The sequence below is a fragment of the Heterocephalus glaber genome, unplaced genomic scaffold (assembly GCF_053883595.1).
Source record: "Heterocephalus glaber isolate CG9 unplaced genomic scaffold, H.glaber_assembly_v1.0 deba00001428, whole genome shotgun sequence".
In the NCBI taxonomy this organism is placed as follows: domain Eukaryota; kingdom Metazoa; phylum Chordata; class Mammalia; order Rodentia; family Bathyergidae; genus Heterocephalus; species Heterocephalus glaber.
The window spans coordinates 6,975,835-7,002,759 of NW_028258293.1; the positions used below are offsets into that span (position 1 = coordinate 6,975,835).

The 26,925-nt window shown below is 35.6% G+C and overlaps 1 protein-coding gene across 6 annotated transcripts in view; it reads right to left on the reverse strand.

Annotated features, from left to right (window-relative positions):
* Positions 1-26,925, reverse strand: part of Luzp2 (leucine zipper protein 2) — a 430,463-nt gene that overhangs the window by 88,322 nt on the left and 315,216 nt on the right. For all 6 annotated transcript variants that reach the window (XM_087211522.1, XM_087211524.1, XM_087211525.1 and 3 more), the window contains 2 exons: positions 18,743-18,805; positions 12,467-12,529 (listed from right to left, as the gene is read on the reverse strand). In XM_087211522.1, coding sequence (XP_087067648.1) covers positions 12,467-12,529; positions 18,743-18,805 — 126 coding nt within the window. The remainder of the gene's footprint in view (positions 1-12,466; positions 12,530-18,742; positions 18,806-26,925) is intronic.

The following is a 26,925-nucleotide window of genomic DNA, read 5'->3' on the forward strand; positions in this document are numbered from 1 at the left end:
TTTATACAAAATAGGAAAATTTATATCTATACAAAGAGTTATTACTGAGTGTTCATAGTAACATCAAGAGTATTCTCCAACTCCAAGCTATGTTAATTAGCTGGCGAACAGAAAAACAAATTGCTGTTTCTTTCATTTCCACCTATTTGTCTTAAAAAGGGACATGTTTTTGACAGAAGCTACAAGGGTGGAGTCAGAATCATTATGCTAAGTGTGTCTGTTCCTAGAAAAGACAAAATAACAGTGACAAAAACCAAGAGCCACAGACGGAGGGGGGCTGATAGCAAGGGCCCAAGGCAGTTTTCTATTAAATAATAACAATGTTACATGTCATATTTATAGCAACAGAAACAGAATGTATATATTTGAGGAAAAATGACTGAATCACCCATCTAAAATGATGTATTGTATTAGGAAATTTTACTTTCTGATGGGGATTTACATAGTATAGAATCTAAGATTATGAAACACGGAGTAGATGAGAAGGTATCCTAGTCTAAACTCTAAGTAAGAAGTGTTTTATTTGCATCATATCCTAATATATGGACTGCGTTTAAACACTGTCTGACACCTGGAAGTTCTTTGAGAAACATCTGCACCGGAGATTAATTTCTGCATGTTCCAGCTAATAAGTTTGAAACTATAGACTAGTTTTCCTTCTCCATTTAAGGTTGTGATTTATGTATTTTTCTCTAAACAGAAAGAGTAAGAGATGAAGCTTTTCAATAAGGAATGACAGCCTAATTTGCTTAAACCTGCCCATTATCATTTTAAAATATAACTGCATTTTACAAAAGGAAAACTGAATCATGATATTCGATAAACCTTGGTAGGAAGTGCAGTGCATTGTCCACATCTTAGGATGCCATAGTGGTTTTGTATATGGACACTGGAAAAGCCCTAGTTTCCCTCGTGATAATGAGGGTATTCGCGATGCAATGCACAGTGAGATACCTTGTGGATTGCAATTTGGTCCTTCCTCTCCAAATACGACAGCAACACGTTCACCATCATGTCAGACTCATGGCAGAACTACGTAAGGAAGGCAAAACAACTGTACATGCGTGTGTCTGCGTATCTGTTTCGAACAAAACAAAACATCTAGCAGAGCGGAGGCTCACAACCAGTGTGTTACTAGTGCTGGTCCCTGAACACACACACCTGCCCATGGGTGTGACGGTTTCCAGCGTGCAGTGGGGAAAAAGCCTCGGAGTTTATGTAGCTCTAAAAAATAAACAGAACCTGCATTGAGGCGAACCTCCAGTTGAACCCCAAACACTTGGTTAATAATATTAGAAATAGAAATCTTTCCACTTTGTGAGCAGTAGTAGTTAATACTTTGTTGTTGAGTGTGAGCCAGACAATATTATAGTTGATAATTCAACCGCATGAACTCATTACATTCTCAAAATAACTGAGTGATATGAAAGCTACTGGTATTGTCATTTCACAGAAAAAAAATATTTATTTTTCTAGTTCAAATTCACACCTGAGATTGCCAAACAGAGTTTCAAATATAGTGAGCCCGATCTAAAACTTGTACTTTTAGCTGTGGCACAACCGCGCCACCTCCGTGGGGTGGGGATAAACAGAGAACTGGGCGTGAGTAGAAGGCAGCTCAGGAAACGCCTCCCCTGGGGCCCAACCCACGCTCCCAATTTTCCTCCTCACCCAGAATGTCTGTCTCTTTCCTCCCCAGCCAGGTGGTTAACTTTAAATGAGAAAAGTTTTATGCTTCATTAAGTAGCAGTATGCTTTTCATTCTCATTAAATTTCTTATTAGAGAGAACTATGAAAATATTAGATTACGCCGTGTTGTTTACATTTGCTGCATCCTTTCCCTCTCTTGTCATATGCCCACATTAAAGCCCAAAGACATTTATGTGAGCACATTCATCACCTGGTTTATTATTTCCTTGTTCTGGAAACACTCAAAGGCAGCTCTTTGCAGTGATGTTGAAACACATAATAAATTATGGTTAACCACAAGGACCTTTATGTGCTGTACAGCACCAGCACTTCACCCTCCCATCTACCTATAATCTACCTATAGTTCTGTGCCTATTAACTAAACTTTCTCTCTCCCGACATTTTCCTTACCTTTCCCAAAGACTAGTAGTCACTCTTCTACCCCCCATTTCTGTAAGATGAACTTTTGTAACTTCCACATATGAGTGAGACCACACAGTGCTTGTCTTTCTGAGCCTGGTTTATTTCATTTAACCTGCTGTCATTCAGTCTTATCCTTGTGGCTGCAAGTAATAGGATTTGGCTCTGCTCATGGCTGGATCGCATTGCACTGTACGTATGGATGCGCCTTTTTCTATTCATCTGCGGAGGGACACTTAGGTTGACTTCATCTCTCTTTTTTTTTCACAAGTAAATTGAGTTTATTGTTTTTAGAACTGATCCACCTTTCTTCGATGCAGAATCCATGTTATCTGTTTGCTTTCTACATGTGAATATGATAAAGGAGTACTTTAGATTGGTCATGATTCACAAAGTGCTACAGTACCAGCAGATATAGTATAGCATGAGAAGCTCCACAGACCACATCTGCTTTATCTATTTAAACTTGAAGCTTTGACAGATACAACAAATGGACATATACCCTGCCTTTAGATTTAAAGCTTGTAAGACAAAAGGAAAGCTTTTAGGAACTTCTTTCAAATCATTTTTATTTTCTTTTCTGGATGAGAATATATCTACATATGATTCTCTAGAAATGACATGCTTGACTGACAACTATATTTTGTTGTTTAGTACTCGGTACTATGCCCCAAAATACAGAAAGTAGTCAAAAGAGGGCAGGGCAGGGGAAACTATATCTGTATCCCTTCACAGTGCAGTACTTCCTGTAAATTGCACTATATCAAAATTACAAAGGATAATCCTTTTATTTTATTCTTCTTTTCCAAAATTTTTAAATATTCTAATTTCTTTATATCTCCATCTAAATTTTGATGTCAGATTCCCTGAGCCCATAAAATATACTGCTAGAGTTTTTATTGGAACTGTATTAAATCTATAAATCAAATTGGGAAGGACTGACAGTTTTTATATGAACATAGTATACTTCTACATTTAGGTCTGTTTTGATTTCCTTCAGTACTCTTTAGATTTCAGCATACAGATCAAGTATACATATATGTTATATTTATACCTAAGTATCCGTTCCTTTGGAACTACTCTAAATAGTACTTATTATTCCATGTCCCTATTGTACATTGCTAGACAGTGGTTTTTCAGTATCCACAAGAGAGTGGTTCCAGGAAACTCCACAAATACCAAAATCCACAGATACTCGTTCCTATAAAAATGGCATAGTATTTGTATACAACCTATACACATCCTCTTGTATATTTTAAATCATCTCCATATTAGTTATTATACCTAAGACAATGTAAATGCTATATAAATGTTATATTATATTCCTTAGGGAATACGACAACAAAGGGATTAGTTCAGGCACATGCTTATAGTTCAGCCACAATTTTTTTCACATACTTTTAATCCATGGTTGGTTGAATCTACAGACAATGATATTGCTTCTCAGCCTTTTGGCTAAGATCAAGTGTAGAATCTACAGACAATGAACCTGAAGAAATGGAGGGCCAAATGTATAGAGAATTAAGACTGGGATGAGGGTGGGTGTAGGTGTGTATCTTATATCCTGTAGAAATGCTTATTTTTTTCCTACCCTTCGTCACTAACAATATAGGAAATGCACCCTCGCCTGATCCTCTACTCTTATCATTGCGAGGACCAGGTGCACTGGGACAGCAGCAGGTAGAGCCAGGCTGTCTCTCCCCAAGGATGAAAATAGCTACTGATGTATGTTTTATACTTGGAGTGGATCCTGCAAAACATGTGGAAGAAATTTCAAAAAATGTCATTCTCTTGGCCCAGTGGACAGTAACCAGCTTCTATTCCACGTTCGTGGTGCTAACAAAGCTAGACCTGTTCTTGTTTGGTTTGTTTTTTAATAGACTAAACATTTTTCCCCATTTTCTCTTCTTTCTGACAGCTTTTGCCTGTAAATTCAAGTTGCCATGTCAGTGTTGATTTCCATTCTTACTGAAGCAAGCTGTGTCCTTATGACCTTCATTGTCCTTCATGATATGACTCCAACCTATCCTCCAAATCTCTTCCTTAACTTCTCTCCATGTGTGCCGTGCATCTCAGCAAGTTTCTATGAAAGGGTCCTAGTGATGGAGATCCAGACCACCCTCATTTTTGGTGGAATAGTTCCTCAGTAAAATCCTGCCTCACTTCACATTGACTCTTCTTTCTTCTTTCTCTTTATAAATAGTAATGAGCATCCACCAATTAGTGCAAAACCTACAAGGCCTAATCCAACCTCACTCTGCCATGAAGCTAGTCCCAAGGAAGTAAAAAATTATTGATCATGGGCTCTTTCTCCATTTTCCCTTCTACAAATGTGACAGTGGTAGTAATAATAATAATAATAGGAAGAAGAAGTAGAGGAAGAAGAAATAATAGAAGAGGAGTAGGAGGAGGACTAAGTATCCATGTTACTGGCGTATGTATTTACCATCAGTATGTTAGACTGTACTCTTTATTGTTATTAAAAATCCTTCCCATAAGCTTTACAGCTTGTCAAGTGCAGTCTGTGATGTCCACACAGTGGCAGAATCATCTACCAATGCCTTTATCAGAATCCAACGCTTAATTACCATGTGACTGTACCATTTTTTTCTTTTTTAGAAATCCACACAGAAAAGTAACATGATCATGAGAAATAGCTAAAACATGTGATTTCAAATCTTGGGTCTTCTGTCCTTATCAAGATCTAAGGTTAAAATTAAGAGAAACAAACCCTGGCAGGATGGATTAACTGAGTGTCCAGGTGTTCGCAGGTGAAAATGTGGCCCACAGACCATTGGAGTTAGTCTCAAGTTTGAACTTCTCTGAAATGCAGAATGTCAGTGCCCCTCCCAGACCCACCAATTCAGGAAGTTTTAAAATAAGATACGCAGGTGTTTTCTACACATGTTAAAATGTGTGAAACGCCAACAGAGCACCCATTTGGATAATGCTGAAGGTTCTTGTTAAATCAGTCAGAAATGAACAGAAAATCTTGAAGACTGTTTAATTGTTATTGACTAAGACAAAGATAACATAAAAACCCAAGCAGAATGCAAGCAAAAGGGTTCAGAAAAGTGGCAGTATTAACATGGGAAGGCTATTTTGCACAATCCATCTAAATTAAACAAATTACACACACAAAGAAAGGGAAAGTAGTGTGATACTAAGTTAAAATAGTTTTGCTCAACTTGGACAAAAAATCCAGAGAGCTATTTTCCATTATAAAAATTTTATATATTTTAATGAACATATTATTATTATATTAGCATATCATCCTAGCCCAAAACAGAACAAGGCATGACATTGAATTAGCATAGTAAATTCTTCTTAATGCATCAGAATGGAATTTTCACCTATTATTACTACAATCAATAGACTAAAGGTAATTGAAAAGTAGAATTGAAATTTTCAGATCTCTGTCTCCAGAAATGGTCAACTGCAATCAAGACAAGAAATTACATACATTTCTTATTCTTTGCATTATTCCTTTTCTTTAATATACTCATGTAAAAACTTTATTATGAAAAAAATCATAGATCTTAATAATTTATTTCTGAAAAGCTATTAGTTTTTTATCATTAGATTGTTTATAAACACTCTAAAACATGAGCTGTATTCTTTCCAGAATGTTTTTAAGGGTTTTCTGCCTTTATTTATAAATTAATTAAACTAATGTATATGTTTAAAATAAATGGATGAACGGCTGCTCCCTGAATGCCATTGTGGTTTCATATTTTAAAGGAGACAGGGAGAGCGGAATACAATTGTATTATCCCAGACACCGTCAGGGATAAAGCCTTGAGCTAAGAACATTTGACACATTTTTTAAATGAAACTAAGCACAGTATTTGTTTAGACCCTGTAAATGTGAACTGGCAATTTCTTGAGGAAATACATTTTCCTAAGGAAAAATTAAACAAATAATTCATTTATCATTGAATATATATAAAATATTTCGTAGGATGCATTGGCATACACAATTTCATTTAATATCGCTAAACAACTTGATGTTAAACTAGAAGAAATACGGTACATATTCAGTAGATGATACTTAGGTTTGATATACATAGGAACTTCAGTGTGTAGGTTAGTGAAAGTGGAAAAAAAATTCATTCTTAAAAGTACTTTTTTCTTTCCCTTGAACCATACAAACAATAGTAGGTTCCATAGTAGTTGCTGTCTGTTAGTTCTACAGTGTTTTTTCTGTCTTGTTCCAAGAGACACTGACTGAGCATAATAGTTTACTTCAAATAAGAACACCGTGGACTCATACACAACATAATACTTCCCTATTTGATCTTTCAAAATCAAAGAGTTTTCATACTTCTTTTTTGAAGTAGAGTACCGATGTTTGAACACATGGTCAAAACAAATGCCAGTTATGAGTTTAATAAGAGTAGAGATTAGGTAATTTAAATGAATATTTAGAAATATGTATTGATGACTACAAATCCTGGCTTCAGTCTAAGTGGCATGAGTTCGGAGCACAAAAATAATTTGCACTGCCTATTCAAATCCTGCACTGAAATTTGCCTTCCAACCTTATTTCATAAGTAGCAGGAAATTAAGCTCTATTCTCAGTTAAAATCAGAAATGTTCCTGGGACAGAAAAAAAATTACAGCATGAATTACTTTTTCTTTCTTAAGGGAGCTTAGGAAAGTGAGGATAGAGGATGGAAAGAGCAGACAAAGAATGAAGAAAAACACCAAAAAAGAGGACCTGTGGGAAACATTTTATAGGCAGAGCCTGCCTTGTCTGGGGAATAAGACAGGTTTATAAAGCAGTGAAAACTGAGAATAAGAAAAGGATCCTCTAATACATGTAATTCTGTAAGATGGAAAACAGACATGGTCGAGAATGTTGCGAACTTTGATACTGAATGTTTATAATCAATGACAGGCTGTTGTGAGGAGAAATTCACCTACATTTTACAGGTGGCCAGAACAGAAAATATTTGCAGGACTTTTCCAATGTGAAAATCCTATGCTTTTGAAAAGTCTGATTGATCTGTTATGTTTTCAAATGGTGTCTGTTATGTCCAAATGACCATGATGGAGCCCATAATACCTGAAATATTTCTTCAAAGAAGTAATTGCAGGTACAGTGATCTGCCTAGCAACCGATCTCCTGCTGTACCACTTAGGGATTCTGGTCTCACCTCTATGAGTTCTACACTGCTTATTATAAACTATAAAATTTATAGTGGTGATCTTTCTCTTTCTTAATTGCTGTAAACGCTACCTGCAGTGGCAGCTTCCTGTGCAGTCACCTCCAGAGGTAACTGACTTCCCTTCTTATTATGTATAGGTTAACACACACCCTTGTAACTGAGAAACAGTAACGAAGTGAAGTAAATTAAATCAAACGAATGCACAAATTTACTTTTGAGATGTCTCCTGTTATGACCAAAAGAGAACATCCGAATGTGTTGCCAAAATGCAAAGTATTCAAAAGAGAACAATAAGTTGCTCTTGTCTTCTCAAATGGCTTGGCATCACCATTAGCATAAAGGATGTGAAAAACAGGGCATTTTTAAAAATTGTACGGTGAGTGAAATTATTGACTTTACTATTCCTTTTCTTTCATATTATGGTCAGAATAAAATTTATGCTTAGAATAGAGATACCATTAAAATTGCTTTATATTTTAACTAGAGATGAAAGCTATTTGAGGATGGAGAATTAAGCAGTACTTTTTACGTGCCCAAAATTAATCCCAAAACAGGTCTTAATTTCCAGTCTACAATTCTAGAAGCCAAGGTGACTTCTGATTAGGAATACATGTTGACATTTCAATGGGCTCAGAAGAAACAGAAGAGATCTCTATTTTTCTAATGTGTATATAAAACAGAAACATTTTGGAAGAAAAAAGTCCTCAATTGACTACTACCATGCCAAGAAGTGAAATGGATCTTTCCAACAGTTGTACAAGAGAAGTGATTTTCCCCAAGAGTCTTGTGGCGATGCCCTAGTCTGTTTATGCTGCAGTGAGGAAATGTGCACAGCCAGCTAATTTAGGACACGCTCAAGGCCCCTTTCAGTGGGAAGACAGCACGCTGCTGGCCAGGACAAGAAGATGTAGAGGAACTCAACAATTCCAGTGCTCAACCTGCCCTGGGGCTCAAGGAGAAATGCTAGTGTTCATTCTGCTTTTCTCCTCAAGCATTCTGATTTATGTCTTATTCTCCAACAAGCTTAGGTACCATTTCTCTGCAAAGTCATTGTGAATACAGAAAAAGTCATTGACTTCTACAGTAAAAGAGTGAAGACTGGAATAGCAACAGAGTAGAGCATGGGGATGCACACATATATTCATTCTTTGAAATGTATTTACATGTCCATGCATATTTCATTAATGTATTTTTGTTTATGTGATATCTCATGCATTTCAAATTCTGAATTAAAAGTAAGCTCCAGTAAATTTAAAATGAATATGCTTTAAGTTTTGTTAAAATATTTAAAATAAAAATATAAAATTTGCATATTTTATTTAAAGCTGTAATTATTTTATTATAATTAACATTAATTTAATAAAAAGCTTGGCAATTATAGACCATACCTTAGTTTTCAAATAAGCAAACAGAGTAAGAAAGAGAAAGGCAGAAATTTGGAGCAAGAATGATTTCTGCCCAATGGTATTCATAGAAACTCCACTTTTCTGTTACCAAAAAGTGCATAGAATCACAATAATCATTGATATGTAAGGCAGTAATTCTTAAAGGTTAGGATCCATACAAATCATTTAATCACCTGATTAATTTGATAAACTCCTCTCCAATAAAAATACCATATGCAAACCTATGAAAATGATGAAGTTAATCCCTTCCTAAAATCTACTCCCAGCCCTTCACTAAAGCGGGAAGGAATCATGCTCAAATAAAAGATATTGCTCAATATCTAATATATAATAAATGAACAGCAAGTGCTTTTGAACAAACTTGGAGTCAGGAGACTTAGACCAGCACTGTGTACTTGTACGTAAGTCACTTTCAATCTGGGCTGGGCTTCTTTACTCAAATTGCCTTCCGAAGTCTCTTCCTGCTAGGGACTATGGCCCCTAATGGTAGTCAGGGCTGCTTAGGGAGGCTGAGACAGGAGGGCAATGTAATGAGACTGTTTCCTAATTACAAAAAAATAAAAAGCACTAGGGGTGGAGCTCAGCACTTTTCTAATGTGCATGGGATCCTGGGTTTAAACACCAACATTGAAAAAAAAGAAACTTGTATTTTTAGTGATTCTCATTATTTATAGAATCACATAGTTTTTTTTTCAGGCAAAATATGTTCATTAAATTTTAATTTGTTATAAATTCTAATAATAAAATGTGGTGTTTTTAAGAAACTCTGTATCTACTTTGTTATTAGTGAATAATGCAAAATAAGTGAGATCAGATGCCAAATTGTGTTTTAAGCATGGAAGCAACAGGATTGAAAACTTGGCTTGAATTGGCAAGGCAATGAACTTTCTCTTTTTTTGTTCTTTTGCTTTTTTCTTTACCTACAGAACACTCCTCCTATCAGCCGTTGTGTTAAGTGAGTACGGTGAATCACAAGAATATAAGGAATCTTAGAAAAGAAACTTGCATCCCAAGTAACTGTCCATTCTAAATTTAAAAATTGTCATATTTTCATACAGAAAATACTTACATTTTTTGTTATATTTACTAAGGGAATTTCCTTGCATGACATCAATCCTATTTCTGGATATGCATTTTTGGACTATATCTTTTGGTGCATTAAAATATTTCTAAAAGACAATGTGTCAGTCACCTTAATGGAACTTGCAAAAAATTGTCTTAGTAAATCAAAGGAGTCAGAAAATACAGAACTCTGGCAGGTACAAGCCCCAGGATCTCTGGGACTCTTGTAGCTTATGTGGACCTTGGTATAGGGCCCATGAAAAGGAAACAATACTGCCTGCCCCACCTCACAGACTTCTTTTGAGGCACAAATGAATGTGTTCTGAATATCTTGAAACTTCGGATGTCATGTATGAAAATAAAATCTGCCACCCGTTTAAACTTGTCATGCAGAGTGCCCACATGTTGATGTCACATTTCACCTAGCTAGAGATAAGCTGATGCATAAGAATGACAATTAAATGTATTTTGCGCATTAAAACCTTAGTTTAATATATGGATGAAATAAGTACAAATTAAGGAGATATAGAAAAATTCTCTTCTATCACATAAGAACTTAAAAGCTGAGGCATGATAGCTTTATAAAATTTCCTCATAACTTATTTAAATTATCAGGAAATAACCTGACATTCACTAGTATCCATATATGGAATTCACATACAACAACATCCTGGTTTTTGGAAACCGATGACATTGTGGATACAAAATCAATTCCACATGGGGTCTAGAGGAGATGTCATTCATGACAAGACATTTTGATGTCTAAGCTTCCAAAAAAATGGGCCGTGAAATCACCATAGATTCCACAATATATACACAAAAGTTTTGATACACTAGCATAAACATAAACCATAAGGATAATTATCTCAGGAATAAGTACAAAGTCCTATGAATGCATTTTATGTTAGACCCACAAAATCTAACAAGGCAATTTTATAAAACATAAGTAAATAAATACAAGACAAGCTGATGGCTTCTGCTAATAAATTTGCCTTTCAAGTAGATCTGTTGGTGGTCAGGAGTAAGAATCAAAATTCTCAGTTTTTTCCTTAGGAAATAGATGTCACCCAATGGATATCTTCCCCACCGACTCATAAGGGTTGTGGTGAGAATCAAATGGACTATTGCACATCACAGTACTGGCTAAACTATCAAAAGCTCTGAGGCTCACAAAACTCTACAGTGGCACCATGGTGAGAATTTCATACTGAAAGACCCTGAAGGGACTCAGAATTTTCTCCTGCACTTGTTCCTGCTTGTTCTCCTCCACATAGTGAGTCACAGAGCCCAGACACTGTGCTCCCCACAGACAGCCATGACAAACACCTACAGAGAACACCCTACCCTTCGTTCCTCTGGAGAGGAGCTGGCCCTGAAGAAATTCCATGACCTATTTGATTGACAGTAAGTAGATCATAAGGTTTGCATTCCAAGGGGTCTGACCCTACATTCAGCAGGAAGTGATGCGCCAGGAGAAAGACAAGAAAAATCTGGACACACAGGTCTTGCTGCCTCGTTTGTCGAGTCATTGAGGTTTTCAACAAATTTTGACTTAAATAACTTCTGAAAGTTGATAAATAATAAATCTATTCAGCTGGTATACTACAAAAATAAACATTTTAGCATCATCAGATGGTCTAATTCTATTTCCCTATTTTATTTTTCTAAAACTCTTGGAGAAATAAAATTTAAAGGATACAAAATGCCTCATATGATCATCTCTCTTGTGTAAGACTAATAACTGCACATTTGACTAGGCCTAAAGAAACTATCTGTATTAGTTATTTTTTTTCCTTGCTGGGATAAATTACTACAAATTTAGTGGCTTAAACCAGCATAACTTTATTCTCCTACTATCTCCAGCACCGGAAGTCTGAAGTGAATTTTATGGGACTAGAATCCCAGGTCAGCATGCCTGGTTCCTCTTGGAGACCTGAGGAGAATCATTTCTGTTATTTTTTCATCAGCACTTCCTTGATCCCATAGACTTTGTCTCATCTTCTTATCTCACTCTTAAGAGTAATCATATAGGTAAATAAATACCCACCAAACATACCCATTGACAGGTACATAAATATTTACCCATATAGGAAAACAAATACTCAGGATAATAATCTTCCCATCGCAAGATCTTTAACTTAATCACATCTGCAGTTTCTTTTCTCGTGTAAGATAATATTCGTAGGTTCCAGAAATTAGGAACTGAGTATCTTTGGAGGTTCCTTCTATCACGTGTAGAGGTTGGGTCAGATTGCCAGTTATTTGGAGGTTTTGATGAATAGTCTTGTACAGGAAAATATCAATAACCAAAATCAATCAATACTCATTTATAATATTCAATCACTCTTAAAGACCTCTGAAACTCAATACTATAAATCACCAGTGAACCTGCCCTTTAGAAATCTCCTTAATATCTGCTCTGCATGTATGCAATTCTTCCAAAAGATAATATTCCTCAATACTGAATTAAAGTGACTGTGGTGACAAAAGGAACTAAACACTTAGTGAAAATGCCTGGCTCTAGTAAGCAATGTACCTAGGAAATTCTAATTATATTTCACTTTATTAAGTAGGCAACAAAACGGAAGTATGTTCAATATGGTTAATGGCAATTTGATTCATGGCAAAGTCTGAAAATTTAATTTAAGCTAAATGATATTTTTGATGGTTTAGGTGTTATTTTAGCAAGTTGGAGCAGAATGAGAGAAAGTTGCTCACCTTAAATAGTAAATCCTTCTTCCCGTAACGAAGTTCCTTCAGCTGGGCTTGGATTTTTTTTGACTGTAAAAGCAGAAACATGGATTAGTGCCTAAATTCACTTATATTTTCAAACTTTAAGATCAAAATTCTTCAGCGTCCAACAGTATAAATTTACAGTCTAGAAGACAGAATATGACTAGTTGGGAAATAAATCAGAAAATCTTAAATGCTGATTTGTACATGAAACATCCAACTATTTGCCGGATAATGAGAAAACCAAAGACTGTTTAAATGTCGTATTTCTAAATACATTATTTAGAGGAATTTGCTTTTTATTCTTTCCCCACTATAATTGAAACAGACAATTTTTCTGTCTCCCCGACATGGCCTATAGCTTAATTTCAGATGTTAAAAATATCAGTGTGTATGTATGCCTCAGTTGTCACTGGCTATATTTTTTATTATTACATTAAAATATTGATCAATAAATAAGTACATAAATATTAAATTGATGACCAAGTTTGAGCCACCTTATGTCCAACAAGGAAGGCAATAAACAAATAAAATTGGACATATAGTGTGCTGTAATTCTGAATGAATGGTGCTTTCATATGAAAAGAATGCACTTATTAAGGATGTGAGGGCAGTGCAGTTTTCTGAGGTGCTCCTTACATATTATGGATATTTACTCTTAAAGGTATTATAATGGACTTTTTAAGAATGTCATTGCCAGTTGAAAAAGTGCTTTACAAAGAAGTCTCTGCAGCAGCTGTATGTGACTACCACAATGAATTACATTCTCTACAGCCACAAGCAGGAGTGTGTGCTCCGGACTTACCAGGGGATACTTGGCTTCCAGCTTTCTAACATAAGGATATCAGGGCACTGTACTATGCTATTTCTACACAACACACACACACACACACACATCCTGAAGAAATAAGTAACAATTGAAATTATAGCTGGTGGTCACTTCTTCAGCACATACAATAAAATCAGAACAATACAGAGAAGATCGGAGCAGCCCCTCCACACCACGTTGGCTGGAAATCTGTGAAGAGTTCAGTATTTTCCAGGGACCATGTTCGTTGTGTTAATAACGATCATCTCCTTAGTGTCTAGCACAAAGTAGGCACATAGTACGTGTTTTTTCATTGACACACAAATTGGAAACAACTTCGACGGGAGTGTAAAACGGTTCAATCACTTTAGCAAACAGTTGGACAGTTTCTCAAGCAGTTAAATGTAAACAAATGCACTGCAGTCTTTCCAAGGTGTTCAAATCAGGTAAATGACATTGTACACAAAAATGTTGATGGCATTGTTATTCAAAATAGCTAAAAGTTGGAAATAACCCAATGGTCCATTAAATGGTGGCAGACAGATTGTAGTACACTCATGAAGTAAAATATTAGAATAACATAGAACAACTTGAAAAGAAAAATAAGTATGGAACCATGTAAAATTACAAATGGATTTCATCATAATATGTCTGCATTTTGAACAATCTCATCCATATGGTATTCTAGGAAGGTCATTTTAAAAGAGGCAAAAACCAGGGCTGGGGAGTTCAAGACTCCTGTAAAACAACTAAAAGAAATTATTTAGATTGTGGAAACCTGCATCTTGAATGTGTGTATGTTTCAAACCCACAAACTATATGTTTAAAGAAGATGAAGAGTTGGGCCAGGGATTTAGCTCAGTGGTGCCACCACCTGCCTCACAAGCGCAAGGTCTGGAGTTCAATCCCCAGTACCAAATAAAAAAAAAAAAAGAAGAAGATGAAGTGTACTGTAAATACTATATATCTTAATAAAATTCAATTTAAAAAGTATCTGGTCATTGAAGCTAATAAACACAGCCATTAAAGAAGGTATCACCAGATTATTGAAATATTTTAATTTTCTAAGCATAGATAGCATGTACATGAGTTTTCCACTGGAGAACTTTCAAATGTACTGTGATTCAATTTCCAATAATCTTTAGAGTATTTTCTATCATGTCAAATGGGAGGCTATGTAAGGACACGGTGATAATTCTTAAGTTATTACCCAATGCTGTAAGCAGCTGCTTCAGCAGAGATGGGAATGTAATGAACAATGCACCAATACTAATTTCTAATACTGGAAACACATTTTTAAACAAGGATCTCTATTGGGTATCACCTATATTTTGTGATATATTTAATCAAGAAATGCATTAGACAGATATAAAAAAGAAAACAAAAGAAAGAAAGAAGAAGGAAAAGCAGGAAGAAAAAAAGGAAAAGGGAGAAAGAAGGAAGAAGGGGAAGAAAGGAAGGAAGGGAGAGAGGGAGAGAGGGAGGGAGGGAGAGAGGGAAGAAAAGGAAAGGAAGGAATGAGTTCAAATTTTGTAAACGATTCTGTATTACAATTAAATTCTAAACACAAAAGCAACACGAATTTGTGCTCTCCTACAAAAGAATGTTTTCTCATTTACATAAAAAGTCATTCTCTTTTTCACACAAAAAGTCATTCTCTTTTTCTTGCAAGGGTTAATGATGCAAAATTACTCATAGTTAAGAAAGCGTAAAGGCCACCATTGTCCAATTATGACTGGTAATGGCTCTTAAGGATGAAAACTCACTTAAGCACTGAGTTCCTTTAAATTCCTATTTTTGACCTCAGAATTAACATTTATTACAACTCTGACATCTTTGCATTTCCCAAGTGACTCACAGTCATATTTCAGACACAAACCCTGTGTCTCCTGTTAACATTCTCTCTCTCTCTCTCTCTCTCTCTCTCTCTCTCTCTCTCTCTCTCCTCTTTCTTTTTGGTACCAGGGATGGAACTCGGGACCTTGTGCTTGTGAGGCCGGTGGTGGAACCACTGAGCTACATCCCCAGCTCCTGTTAACTTTCTCAAATTATCCTGATTTGGGTACCATATCATTTTGTGCTACTCATGTCAGCAGGGGAGGATTTCTGCCACCTTTCACAATTTTGAATAGAAAGTCCATTGGCATTTTAGTCTTGCTGATAATGCCTGGTGTCCAGGACTCACTCACTGCTAAGCCTGTCAGCTTTTGCAAAAGAAATCAACTTTTTTTTTTCAAGCAGTATTGACAGCTATCAAGAAGAATGGAGATTACTGCTTCTTGGGACATGCATGAGTCAGCCAATGCCACTTACTGCCTTCCATGGTACTCTTCTTTTTTCTGGTGTCAGAAATAACAAATTTTAATCATTTGGCAGATGCACATTTACACTGAATGCACAGAATATAATTTAAAGTTTTTTCCTTAACTTGTAATCATTATTATGCAGTGATTCATTTGGGAGTGACAATAAAAACAAAATGCTTAGTTTTTTATTCTTTTCCTGCATTTAGTGGCTATGATCTGATAGATGGTGAATCTCTTGAGCTTTGTTAGAATGGTGTAAAACTAACTTTTCAAAGTTGTTCTTACAGTCTGTTGTGTCTTCCACATTGCATCTTCCAGCACTCTTCTAATTTTCAGTGAGTTAATGAGCAAAATCTGTTCTGGGAATTTGATCTAAAATGACAGAAAGAATCAATACTTTCTGACTGAGGTCAGCTGTAATGTTCATTGCTTTGAAAAGCACTTGCCATGCTGACTATCTGCTTGTGGGCAACATTTTCAAAAGCTGATGTCATCCAATGGATAATTTTCAAAAAATCAAGGTGTTGCTATGTTTGGAATCTCAATACTATTTTTGCTACGTAATAATTTTAGGTACAGTTCTAAATGTTGGTGCAAGTAAGACATGAAGATTTCCAGTCCACAACACAATGAAAGTTGTAAGTCATGGTGACGATAGTTGGGAGAAGATAAATACAATGAAGAAATAGGCAAGCATGACCGACTGGCCCCTTTCTGAGGTTTCATCTGAGATTATTTTCTACAATTGCACCTTCAAATACCATTTCTTCTGTGCACTAGTAGTGATGATGATGATGATGATGATGAAAAATGTTGTTTGCAGTAGCTGCCCTTGTTAATGTTCTGACATGGCGAATTAAACATATCTACCTCAGGGCCGGGAATTTAGCTCAGTGGTTCCGCTGCCTCCCTCACAAGCACAAGGACCTGAGTTCGATCCCCGGTACCAAAAAAAAAAAGAAAAATCTACTTCTGTATGAATCCTAAAAGTTTATGGTTACTTATCTAGAAGACAAGCTTCTTTTCAGCATCTCAACTAGAGAAAAACATTAATGTTTTGCTTTTGGTAATGACATGAATCCAATGATTCCCTTTATCATTGCATTATATTGAAATTTTCTTGTAAGGGATTAAATATATCCCCACCCCACTACTCAATATGGTGAGCTCGACATGCACTGCATGAATTATGAATACTGTAGGGCAAATGGATAAATTGTTAGGAACTCATTACCTTTCAACCATCAGACAATGCTAACATGAAGTGTAGATAATGCATACATAATAATTTTGAAATAATATACTTTCTGAGCTATTGAGATAAAGAAAAAGTAGGAATCAGTCCTGAACTAAGAGCCGACATAGTAAAGACCAGTCCAATTTTTTCCTACATGTTACCAACACTTTATCCCAGGAGCACACCTCTCTCAAGCCGAGTCAATCCTGAGAACATCCTTCTCAGAATACAGCTTCTGTCTAGATATTGCTTATCCAAAACATCACTGTCCTTGCTTCCGCCTGTGTAAGTCATATTCTGAACCTTCACGGATTACATTTGTTCTATTTCTAGGGCCTTAGTAAATATAAACAATGTCAAGTCTATTTCCACCCAAATGCAAAAGTGCAAGGAAATGAAATGAAGCTCTGCTCAATCAAATCTACAAACCATTAAGTCTAACTTTTCATCTCATGGAGCATCAACTTTCAGTTCCTAGGTATTGAAACTTTCTATTCATTTTGTCTATAATTTTTGTAAAGATATTATAAAAAGGATTATATTGCATGTCAGACTTAAATTGTAGTGGTAGTGATATCGACTTTTTTTTGCTTATGAAAGAGTATTCTCCTGATTGAATAAAAGGAATTCAAGTCGGAGCTGAGCATTTGCCCACTATTGCAAGGCTGTAATGTTTTTCAGCCTCCTTCACCTTGGTTGACCTTGTGACCTCGTTCTTGCTAAATGAAGACACTGCTTCCTCCTTGGAGCACTAAAGAGCCAGGCTTGTGCTCCCCAGGTCCCCTGGTCTTTAACTCCTGCAGGAAGATGAGGATGCCAGGAGAGGGGGTTTCAGAGAGGGATGGTGGGGTATTCAGGGCCACAGCTCTGTTGGAACGCTCTCAGCTGCACCTCCCTACGAGCAGGGGAAGGGGCCATTCTCTCTCACTCCCCTCCCACCACGAAGTCTTCATCACCAAGTGAAAAGCTTCCCCTGCCGCTGCTCATCCATCACAGGCTTCACCAGAACGAAGTTCACACACGTCTTACCCATCTCTTTTTGCTTCTTGGAGAAGCCAACTAACACGGGGGCTCTTGTCTCCTTTCTTTTGAGGAATCAAAAACCCACTTTTGATGATAGCAATACTATTTCATTTCTGTCAGGAAGCATTGCTTAGTATGATCTACGTGTTACCAATGAACGCAACACCGGAGATTGACTCCAAGGTGAGGAATATAGGAGATCGGTTTTTAGTTAAATCTATATTAAGTAGAATGATTTCTTTTTCCTCTCTGAGAAATGCATGAGACAATTTTGGTGCACAGCAAATGAAACCAATGACTGTTTCATAAACTACAAGATCAATCCTCAAATATTCATTCGGACAGCCAATCAATATGACAAGACACGGACGTTACACAGATGGTGCGGGAACAACAAAAAGGAAAATGTGAACGAGCACATACTAAGGAAACTCTGAAAATGCAGAGGTACCTCGGTTCACAAAATTAATTTGTTCAAAGAATTTCGCTGTGAAACGAATCAGATTCCCCCATAAGTGTCAGTGTCACCTAATTCGGAACTCGGTAAAGGAGACAAAATTTTGCCGAATGCTTCTGTTCAGGACCAAATTGTCCCCAAAGAGAAGCATTGGTAAATCCAAGTATCACTGTATAGTTAAGGCTGGGATGTCGTCCAGAACTGCACCTCATGAAAGCGCCCCTTACGGGCTTATTTTTGTCCTTTAGATGTACAGTGTTAAAACATTCATGTGCATTCAAATATGTAAAATCTTTTTTATACTCTTTCTCTAAACTGTGCATTTGTTTTAGAAAAAAAATTACCAGATGTCTAGATTAAAAGATCAAAATACAATCTGAGATGGATATTGTAGTCATTCAGCCAGAGGTAGAAGAGAGAATGTACTCACCTCTTCTGCATGAATCCCACAGAGCTTGCTTCCAGATAAGAGTTTGTTTTTCAAGCTTTTGTTCTGAGAAAAGAAGTGGTAAAGTATTAAGAATTTACTTAAATAACTCAGCAATATTATGTTAAATTTGCTTCAGAAATTAGATATGTTAGAGATTAGATTTTTCTTGATGCCAAGTATAATGAATTTGTAAAAAGCTGTACTAAGTTTATACTGTAAAGCAGTTTTCTTTTTATTTGCTAAAAATTTCATGAATTAGCATTAACACTTTGGTTTCAAAGGATAAAACTTAGCCTTACAGTTAACCTGTATTTATTATATTTCTATAAGTGATTTTATGAAATAATTTGGACTCAAATCAGCAATGCTTCTGGTTTCTGAAAGAACTCCTGCACTGTAGACATTTATTCTGTGTAGGATCATTTTGTCCTGCCTTATAATACAGCAGCAAATCCATAGGGAAAATAAACAACCTGTTTGAAGGCTGTACATTGAGTCTCCTTACATTCCCTACACCTGACACTGTGCTCTAAAAGCTCCCTCATGTTCCGAGGACTTCTGACTCCAAGCCTCAGAACTGTGCTCTTTCTGCTGAGTGTAAGGACAGACTTTTGAATCTCCTGTACTTGACGTAGGTTCACAGATAAATATTTGTTCCTTGAACACTTCCCAGCCCTCTGAGCCTAACTCACAGACTTTTGTTCCAGGCTTAGGATTGGAACCCAGGGCCAGAGCACACCAGGCAAGGGCTCCAGCCCTGAGCTACACACACGTCCACCCCAGTCACTCAGAAATATTTTTACCTGCATCATTACACACAGAATTTTCTGTCTTTTGCATCAATAATTGTGGAAATAATTCTGGGCAGCATGATGGAGAACAGAGAACTTGGTAAAACACACAGAATATAGAGCCATGCTTTCTCTACAGGAATGAACTACGAACTGGTATGGTACTTTTCATACAGAAAGAGGGTAGGGGCCCGATGTAACAGCATGAGCAAACTGAACTTGAATGGAGACAGAATAGATAGATGAATAAGTTTCTCAAATTTAAGATTCTTTACAACAATTCTCACATAATTTTGAGCACCATTTGGTACTGTTTTCTGCCATACTGTCTGGGGGTACAGCTGTCCTAGGCTGAAAGAATATTTTGTCTGCCTTTTCCTCAGTAGCTGTGTTGAGATTCTTGAAAACTTAATTAGAATTTCAGTACTGTGAAATGTTTTAAACAAATGAGGAGATACTTGTCTTTATTTATTCAAGCAATGATTTTTTGAAGATATTTATACCCGGCATACAATAAGGGATAATCTAGCATACATCATTCCCACATTTAATGGCATGTATATTATGATGAGGAGCTATCTAGTGACATATTTTAACTCTGCAGTGTTATTTAAATAGTAGAATACAATGTCCTTTAATTTGGATAAGCAAAGTACATGTGATAAGAGAACTCATACCCATACAAAACACCCAGTCATAAACACCTGAGTAGCTTCATTAGAAATAAGAAATTCTTATACATAAGTGAAGTTTAATAACATATCTAAATATTGGCCTATGTAGTCTACACTACTTAAAATATGCATCTCACTCTTAAAACTATTTTATTTTTTCTTTCTTTCTTCTCCTTCCTTCCCTCCCTTTCCTCTCCTTGCTTTTCCTTCCTCTGCCTTTCATTTCCCCTTCCTCCCCTCTTTCCTTCCTTTCTCTGTTGTTGCTATCATTTTTCTATCATTCCTTCCTCTTTTCTCTTTCTTTCTCCTTTTGTTTTTTCATTTATTAGAGCTGCTATGGGGAAATTCTGAATATTGATGATAATGAAGACTTATGTACACTAACTTCAACCCTTTGAACATGATACAATTAGATATTTTTTCTGAGAAGAAAACATTAATTTTAAGTGAAATTGACTATACAGCCACAGTTTATAACATACTGTTTGTTCTACTGACCCTTTACTTAGCTTATCTGATTCAGTTCCCAAAATAGATGATTACTTAATTCTTTGGAATAATTTTTTCATGGATCAAGATGTGTCCCCAAATTAACAGAGTGATAAGCAGTGAGGACCATTTCACACCAGCAGGTAGAAGGTTTACCCTGCTTTCCTCTAAAGATTCAGGTTTGATGTTGTGACAATATGGGCTGAGAAAAGATAAAAAGATTTACATTCTGGAGACTGGTTGGAGTCTTCATGGGAATATTGTGCATGGTATAAACTGTTTTCTGACACTTCTTTGAGAAGAGATTACTTTGAACCAATGATTTTATCACTTTACTCCAGATTCATAGATAAACTATAAGCATTCACTCATATTTAATGTTTCTAAGGAAAGCCAAAGTCAGTCACAGCAACATTCTTATGGATTTTGTTTTACCATTTTACTTTTTATAACATTACAGAGACAATTATTCTTACTGTTGTGAAAATGATTAAAAAAGGAAAGCCTTCATTTAGAACTTTTGCAAGACTCATGAAATAAGCATAGAACTTCTGTAGTCCTGGCTTTCTGCCTAGACACAATTTATGAACTATGATCCAGGGGGTAAAGCAAAAGAACATGAAAGTTAAGAAGAAAGAGTTGGATATTGGAAGGAGCTGCTCAGAGGGAATCTGTGTGAGGCAGCATCAGAAGCCTGGGACTGGTGCATTACAAGAATTTCTGATGATTTTCTGGGGCCCCCTTGTGTCATTGTGAGAATGGAAATCCACATCTGCGCACACCGTGGCATGCCACGTCCTGACAAGTACCACCCTGAAAGAACCTCAGGGAAAACACTGCTCTGCTCACAGGGACATTTAATTGCCAACATCTCAGAATAAAAGGACTTAGATAACTAGAATGTTTAATAAAAACCCAGGAAGAGTTGTCTTACAATTAATTAGGACTGGAATAGCTCTATTGTTCAGACTCCTCCAAGCAACCCTGCAAGGTTTAAAAATAAGATTCAGAAAAACAAACTTGAATAAGTACTGTCTACCAAAATAAGACTTAAATATGCTTAGAAGTTAATAAAATTCAGATGCTAGAAGTGTTATGTTCACAATTCAGCATTCACTCAAAATTATCAGACATAGGCGGAGGCAGGAAAATAAGACTGCCAATACAGAGATTTCAAAAAAGGTCAGTAGAAACAGAAATCCTTTTGCAAAGATAGTGAACATCATTTAAAGATAGTTGTATTATATTATACCATATTGTAGGTGTTCTATGAAAGGGTTTGGGTTGAAAATCTAAAATATGCAAATAGAAACACTTTATTCTGAAATTTGAAATCTTGAAAGATCTAAATTTCTGAAGTCTAAGATCTCAAAAGATAAAACCCTCAAAAATATAATTCTGGAACAGATTTAAAATTATTTTACAGACATTTATTTACATTTTAAAAGGGATTCATAGGTAAAAAAAAAAAAAAACAACACAGCGCAAGTATTGGCCAGTTTACACAGTATAATAGAAACTAATTGCCACACATTTTTGCAAACAATCAGGTGTTCTAAAACACTTTTAGTCAGATGAATGATATTCACAAAGAAGTGGGTCAGATACCAAGTTGTATAAATACATACGACTATGGTTTGAAGCTGAGTGCACCCAGCTTTACACGTGAGCTGCACTCACATGAAACAGTATAACAGGAATCCTAAGTCTTCTAAGGACCTTGATCCACACCTTCTCGGGGTCACCACTGGATGTGCAATCACCCAAGAGCTGAGATCAGGATCAATTTTATATTTTACAAAGGAAGATTTATAAAAAGCAGATGTCTTTCCTTATTGAGGATGCTTCCACATTTGTCCATGCATGCATCATGTAACACACAAAGCCAGCACAGATAAAGTTAATTAGACTTCTCTAAAAACCTTCACAGGATTTATGCATCTTCTTTTGTAATGGGCCTCCACCAACTGGAAGGCACTTCATTACATGACTCACTAACTCACTCCTTGGGCCCACACCCACAGGCAAGCCCAAAGTAAGGCTTCACCAAGATATGGGATATTTGATTGGCCTAATGTAATGCAAACATCTTGGACACAACCAGAATGCAAGAATCCTTTACCAGAATTTGGGTTTCTGCCTCTTTTATGTCCCCCCCACACAAACACATACCACAGGAATTGAGGTTTTTGGAATTTCAGCTTTCAAAAATTCATCATTTGGGATTTGAAATTTTTGAAATTGTATTTTTTTTATTTTCAACTTTGAGAATTTTGATCTTTCAGAAATTTAACTTTTGAGAAAATGGAATTTTGTATTGTGTATTGATTATCACTGACATTAGGATGAAAGGCAGTTCCAGTTTCAGCACTGACATAGAGTTTTTAAGCCTCTCCATCTTTTATATCTTTGCTGATATTTTCCTCTTTCTTCTTCGATTAGTTGAGGGTCATATTAAAATTTCCAAAAGTGGGAGTGAATGTGTCTATTCCTCCCTCCAGTTCTCTTAGTTAGTACTTCATGTGCTTTGAAGGTCTTTTTATGTGCTTATAAGATTGATAATTGCTATATTTTGTGACGAATTGGCCCTTTTAGTATTACACATTGCTTTATTTTCACAATTTTTTATTTGCTTAGTTTATCTGATACTAGAGATGACAGCATTTTCTTCTGTGGTCTGAATTATAAACATGGGTAAATATGTACCTATGGTTTTTCAATTTTTAGGCTTTAGCACATATTTGATAAGGATTACAGTCCTCATCAGGAGTTTCTACATGTACAAAATACATGTTTTCTATTTTTTCCATCTCCTTACTGTCTCCTTCCTTACATCTTCCTCTATCTCCTGATCCACTTCCATTTTTTGAAAGATCTATTTCCCCTTCCCATGATATACCTTTTTATTTTGGTCTTTATTTATATGTTTGTGTTTCTTTATTCATTGAGTTTATTGGTACATTTTAGGTACATACACATTAAGAGCACATTCATCACTGGGAATTTGTACCTACACGTGGTATATCTTGATTCTTGTTTTTTCCCCTTTCCTCTCTTCCACTCCTCCTCCCCCGCCATTTCCAAAAAAAAAAAAAAAAAAAGAACTTTGTTTCCATTTTTTCCTTCTTTTCTCATAATTTTCTTCCCCCCCCCTTCCCCCCCCCCTTTGGACCTTTTCTTCCTATTTCATCATATCTATTATACATTTTGGTACTCAGCTACACGTTCAGTTTCTCACACCAGAGAAACTATTCAGTATTTACATGTGTGTCCTATTTATTTCACTTAAGATTTTGGCCTCAGTGAGCATCCATTTAGCTATAAATTTCTCTAGGTTACCATTCTTCATGGCTGAGTAGTACTCCATTTTATTTTTAAAAACCCACATCTTCTTTATCCAATCACTAGTTGGTGATCATTTGGGTTGTTTGGGTTTGAAATATAGCAGAAACTATGTGATATTTAAATTTGTGTGTCTTTTTTATTTCACTTAATATTATGGCTAAAAGTGCATCCATTTCTTACAAATAAATCAAGTTTAGCCTTCTTTATGGAAGAGTAGCACACAATTGTGCATACATGCCACATTTTTCTTCATCCATTCACCTGTTAATGGTATACATGCTGCTTTCAAGATTTAGCTCTTATGATTCTGCTGCTATACACATGGGTTGCATGTTTCTCTGAAATATGTTGTCTTAAGTCTTTTGGGAAGATATCTAGAAGGAGAATAGCTGAATCAAATGGAACTTCTATTTTCATTTTTTTGAGGAATCTCCATACTGATTTCCATAAATGCTGTACTAGTTTACAGTACAACCCACAATGTAGAAGTGTTCCTTTTCCCCAGCAGCTTCTCCAGAATTTGCTATTATTTGATTTCTTGATCAAAGTCAATCTTTCTGGAGTAAGATAACACACCATCAAAAAGATCATACATCATGACCAAGTAGGCTTCATCTCAGCCATAGAAATGATGAATATATGCAAACCAACAAATGTAACAAATAAAAGGAAGGAAAAAATCACATATCATTTCAAAATAGGTAGAAAAAGCCTTTAACAAAATCCAATATCCTTCATGATAAAAAAAAATCCTGAAGAAAATAGATATAGAAGGACTTCATCTGATAAACGACATTTATGAAAAATTCTACTGCCAACGTCATATTAAATGTGAAAAAAGCGAAAGCTTTCTTCTAAAATCAGAAACAAGATGTACACTATCACCACTCTTGTTAAATACAGTACTCAAAATGTTGTTAGAGCAATCAGGAAAGAGAAAGGCATATATATTTTTGTACTTTAATGTTAATCTGAGTTAGGTCTTTATATATAAACTTTAATGTTTATAACCATATAAAATTGAATCTTACATTTATGTTCAGAGTAGTCTGGTGATATGTTTTTCTTTTAAAGACTGTAATGAATACTATTAGGTTTTATCTACCATCTCATAATGTTTTCTTCTTTTACCTTCTTAATATTGAGCCCGTCTTGGCTCTTTTAGAGCTTCCATAATTGATATTGTACTACTTTGCACTTCATACTCAATAATATATAATCACTAAATCACATGCTATAGAACATAAATTTGAAAACCAGTGAACCATAGTGAAACTATTAAAAATATATACTTTGGAACAAGTTAATCCAAAAATATGTCATCAGTGAAACATTTAGATATGACCTATCAATTCAAATGTATCAAAAATTTTCAGAAATTTCAATCATCCAAAGCAAGGAAAAGTATTTTTCTCAGAGGATCACTTTATTCAGTTCAGTAAAAATGAAATAAAATTAACAGTAGATGTATATTCTTCCAGAAAAAAAGCAAATTATGAAAACTAACATTGCCTCAACAAGTTCAAAGGTTTTTTTTTAAATTTTTAAATTGTGTCTTTGAAAATGATGCTTGTAGGGCTGGGGATTTAGCCCAGAGGCACAGCTCCTGCCTGGCAACTGCAAGGCTGTGAGTTTAAATTCCCAGTATCAAAAAGGAAAAAAAAAAGAAAGAAAGAAAAAGAAAAGAAAAGAAAAGAAAGTGACGCATGTGAATGATGCATGCATATAAAGCCTTTTTGACTTGGAGTTTAACATAGGGTCCCATAGAACAGGAAATGGAAATTTTCTGCTTCCGTTTTCTGGTACGCCATCCAGAATTTCAGTCCACTGTTATAAATGCAGAATTAGTAATACCTTTAAAATACAAACCAAAAAAACAAAAACTTTAGAGGAGGAATTGTGACATTTCATATGTAGATGCGCACTGCCCTGAGCCATCCTGATTTTAAACTTATTTTTCAAAGACAACGCTTATTTTATTTGGGCATAATCTGTGAGACACATAGGAAGACATAACATATATATCTAATTGTTCGATAATCATAATCCATAATTACTAGATGATGTATTTGTTATTCTTGACTCTTCAAATTTATATAACTCTCTTTTCATATGATATTTTTCTTTATGGATATTTATGTGCCAAATATAAGAATAAAAAGAAGAAATTGTACAAGTTTGAAAAGGTATCTATTATAACTGACTATATTTATATACAAATAAAACAGGCAGTTATAATTTTTGATTATATTTGTTTTTCTGAATTTCAAATTTTATTATGGCTCTCTCTTCCACTTCTAAAGTATAGAACTATCCTTGTAAAAGCAAGGGAATGATGAGATTAAAACAGAAAGTAAAATCTGATTTTCTCACCTGGGTTGTTTTGCTTTTTAGAATGACTCCTACATTTTTATCCTATTCCCCTCTTTTAGCCTAGGCTCCTGTTTATATGGTTCCTTGAAAAGTTTATTTTCTAATGTACTCAAATGTGCTCCTTAGTTCAACCTACCTAAAACATTCTTTTCAGGGTAAACTTCCTAATATAATCTAGAACCACACCCTGCTCTACTGAACATCTCTCTTGGCCTAGTAAAACTAAATCATCCATGGGCTCACTTTGAAATGACAGAAAATTTGAAAATGTCTCACCAGTCGGTATTTTTCCCCATCATGACAAGCTTGTTGGTTGCTTCTTCCTAATACAAAGAAGGTGTCTTTACCGATTACCCTTTTGTATTTTTTCTCCTTTCCTACAATGTATAAATAACTATTTCAGTCTGTTTCTGTGGTTGTTTCTGAAACTTTGCTGCACTCTGCCTATTTCTTCTGACAAGACCACTTTCCCCTAATCCCTCTATCAAATGAAATGGATAAAGACTAAATG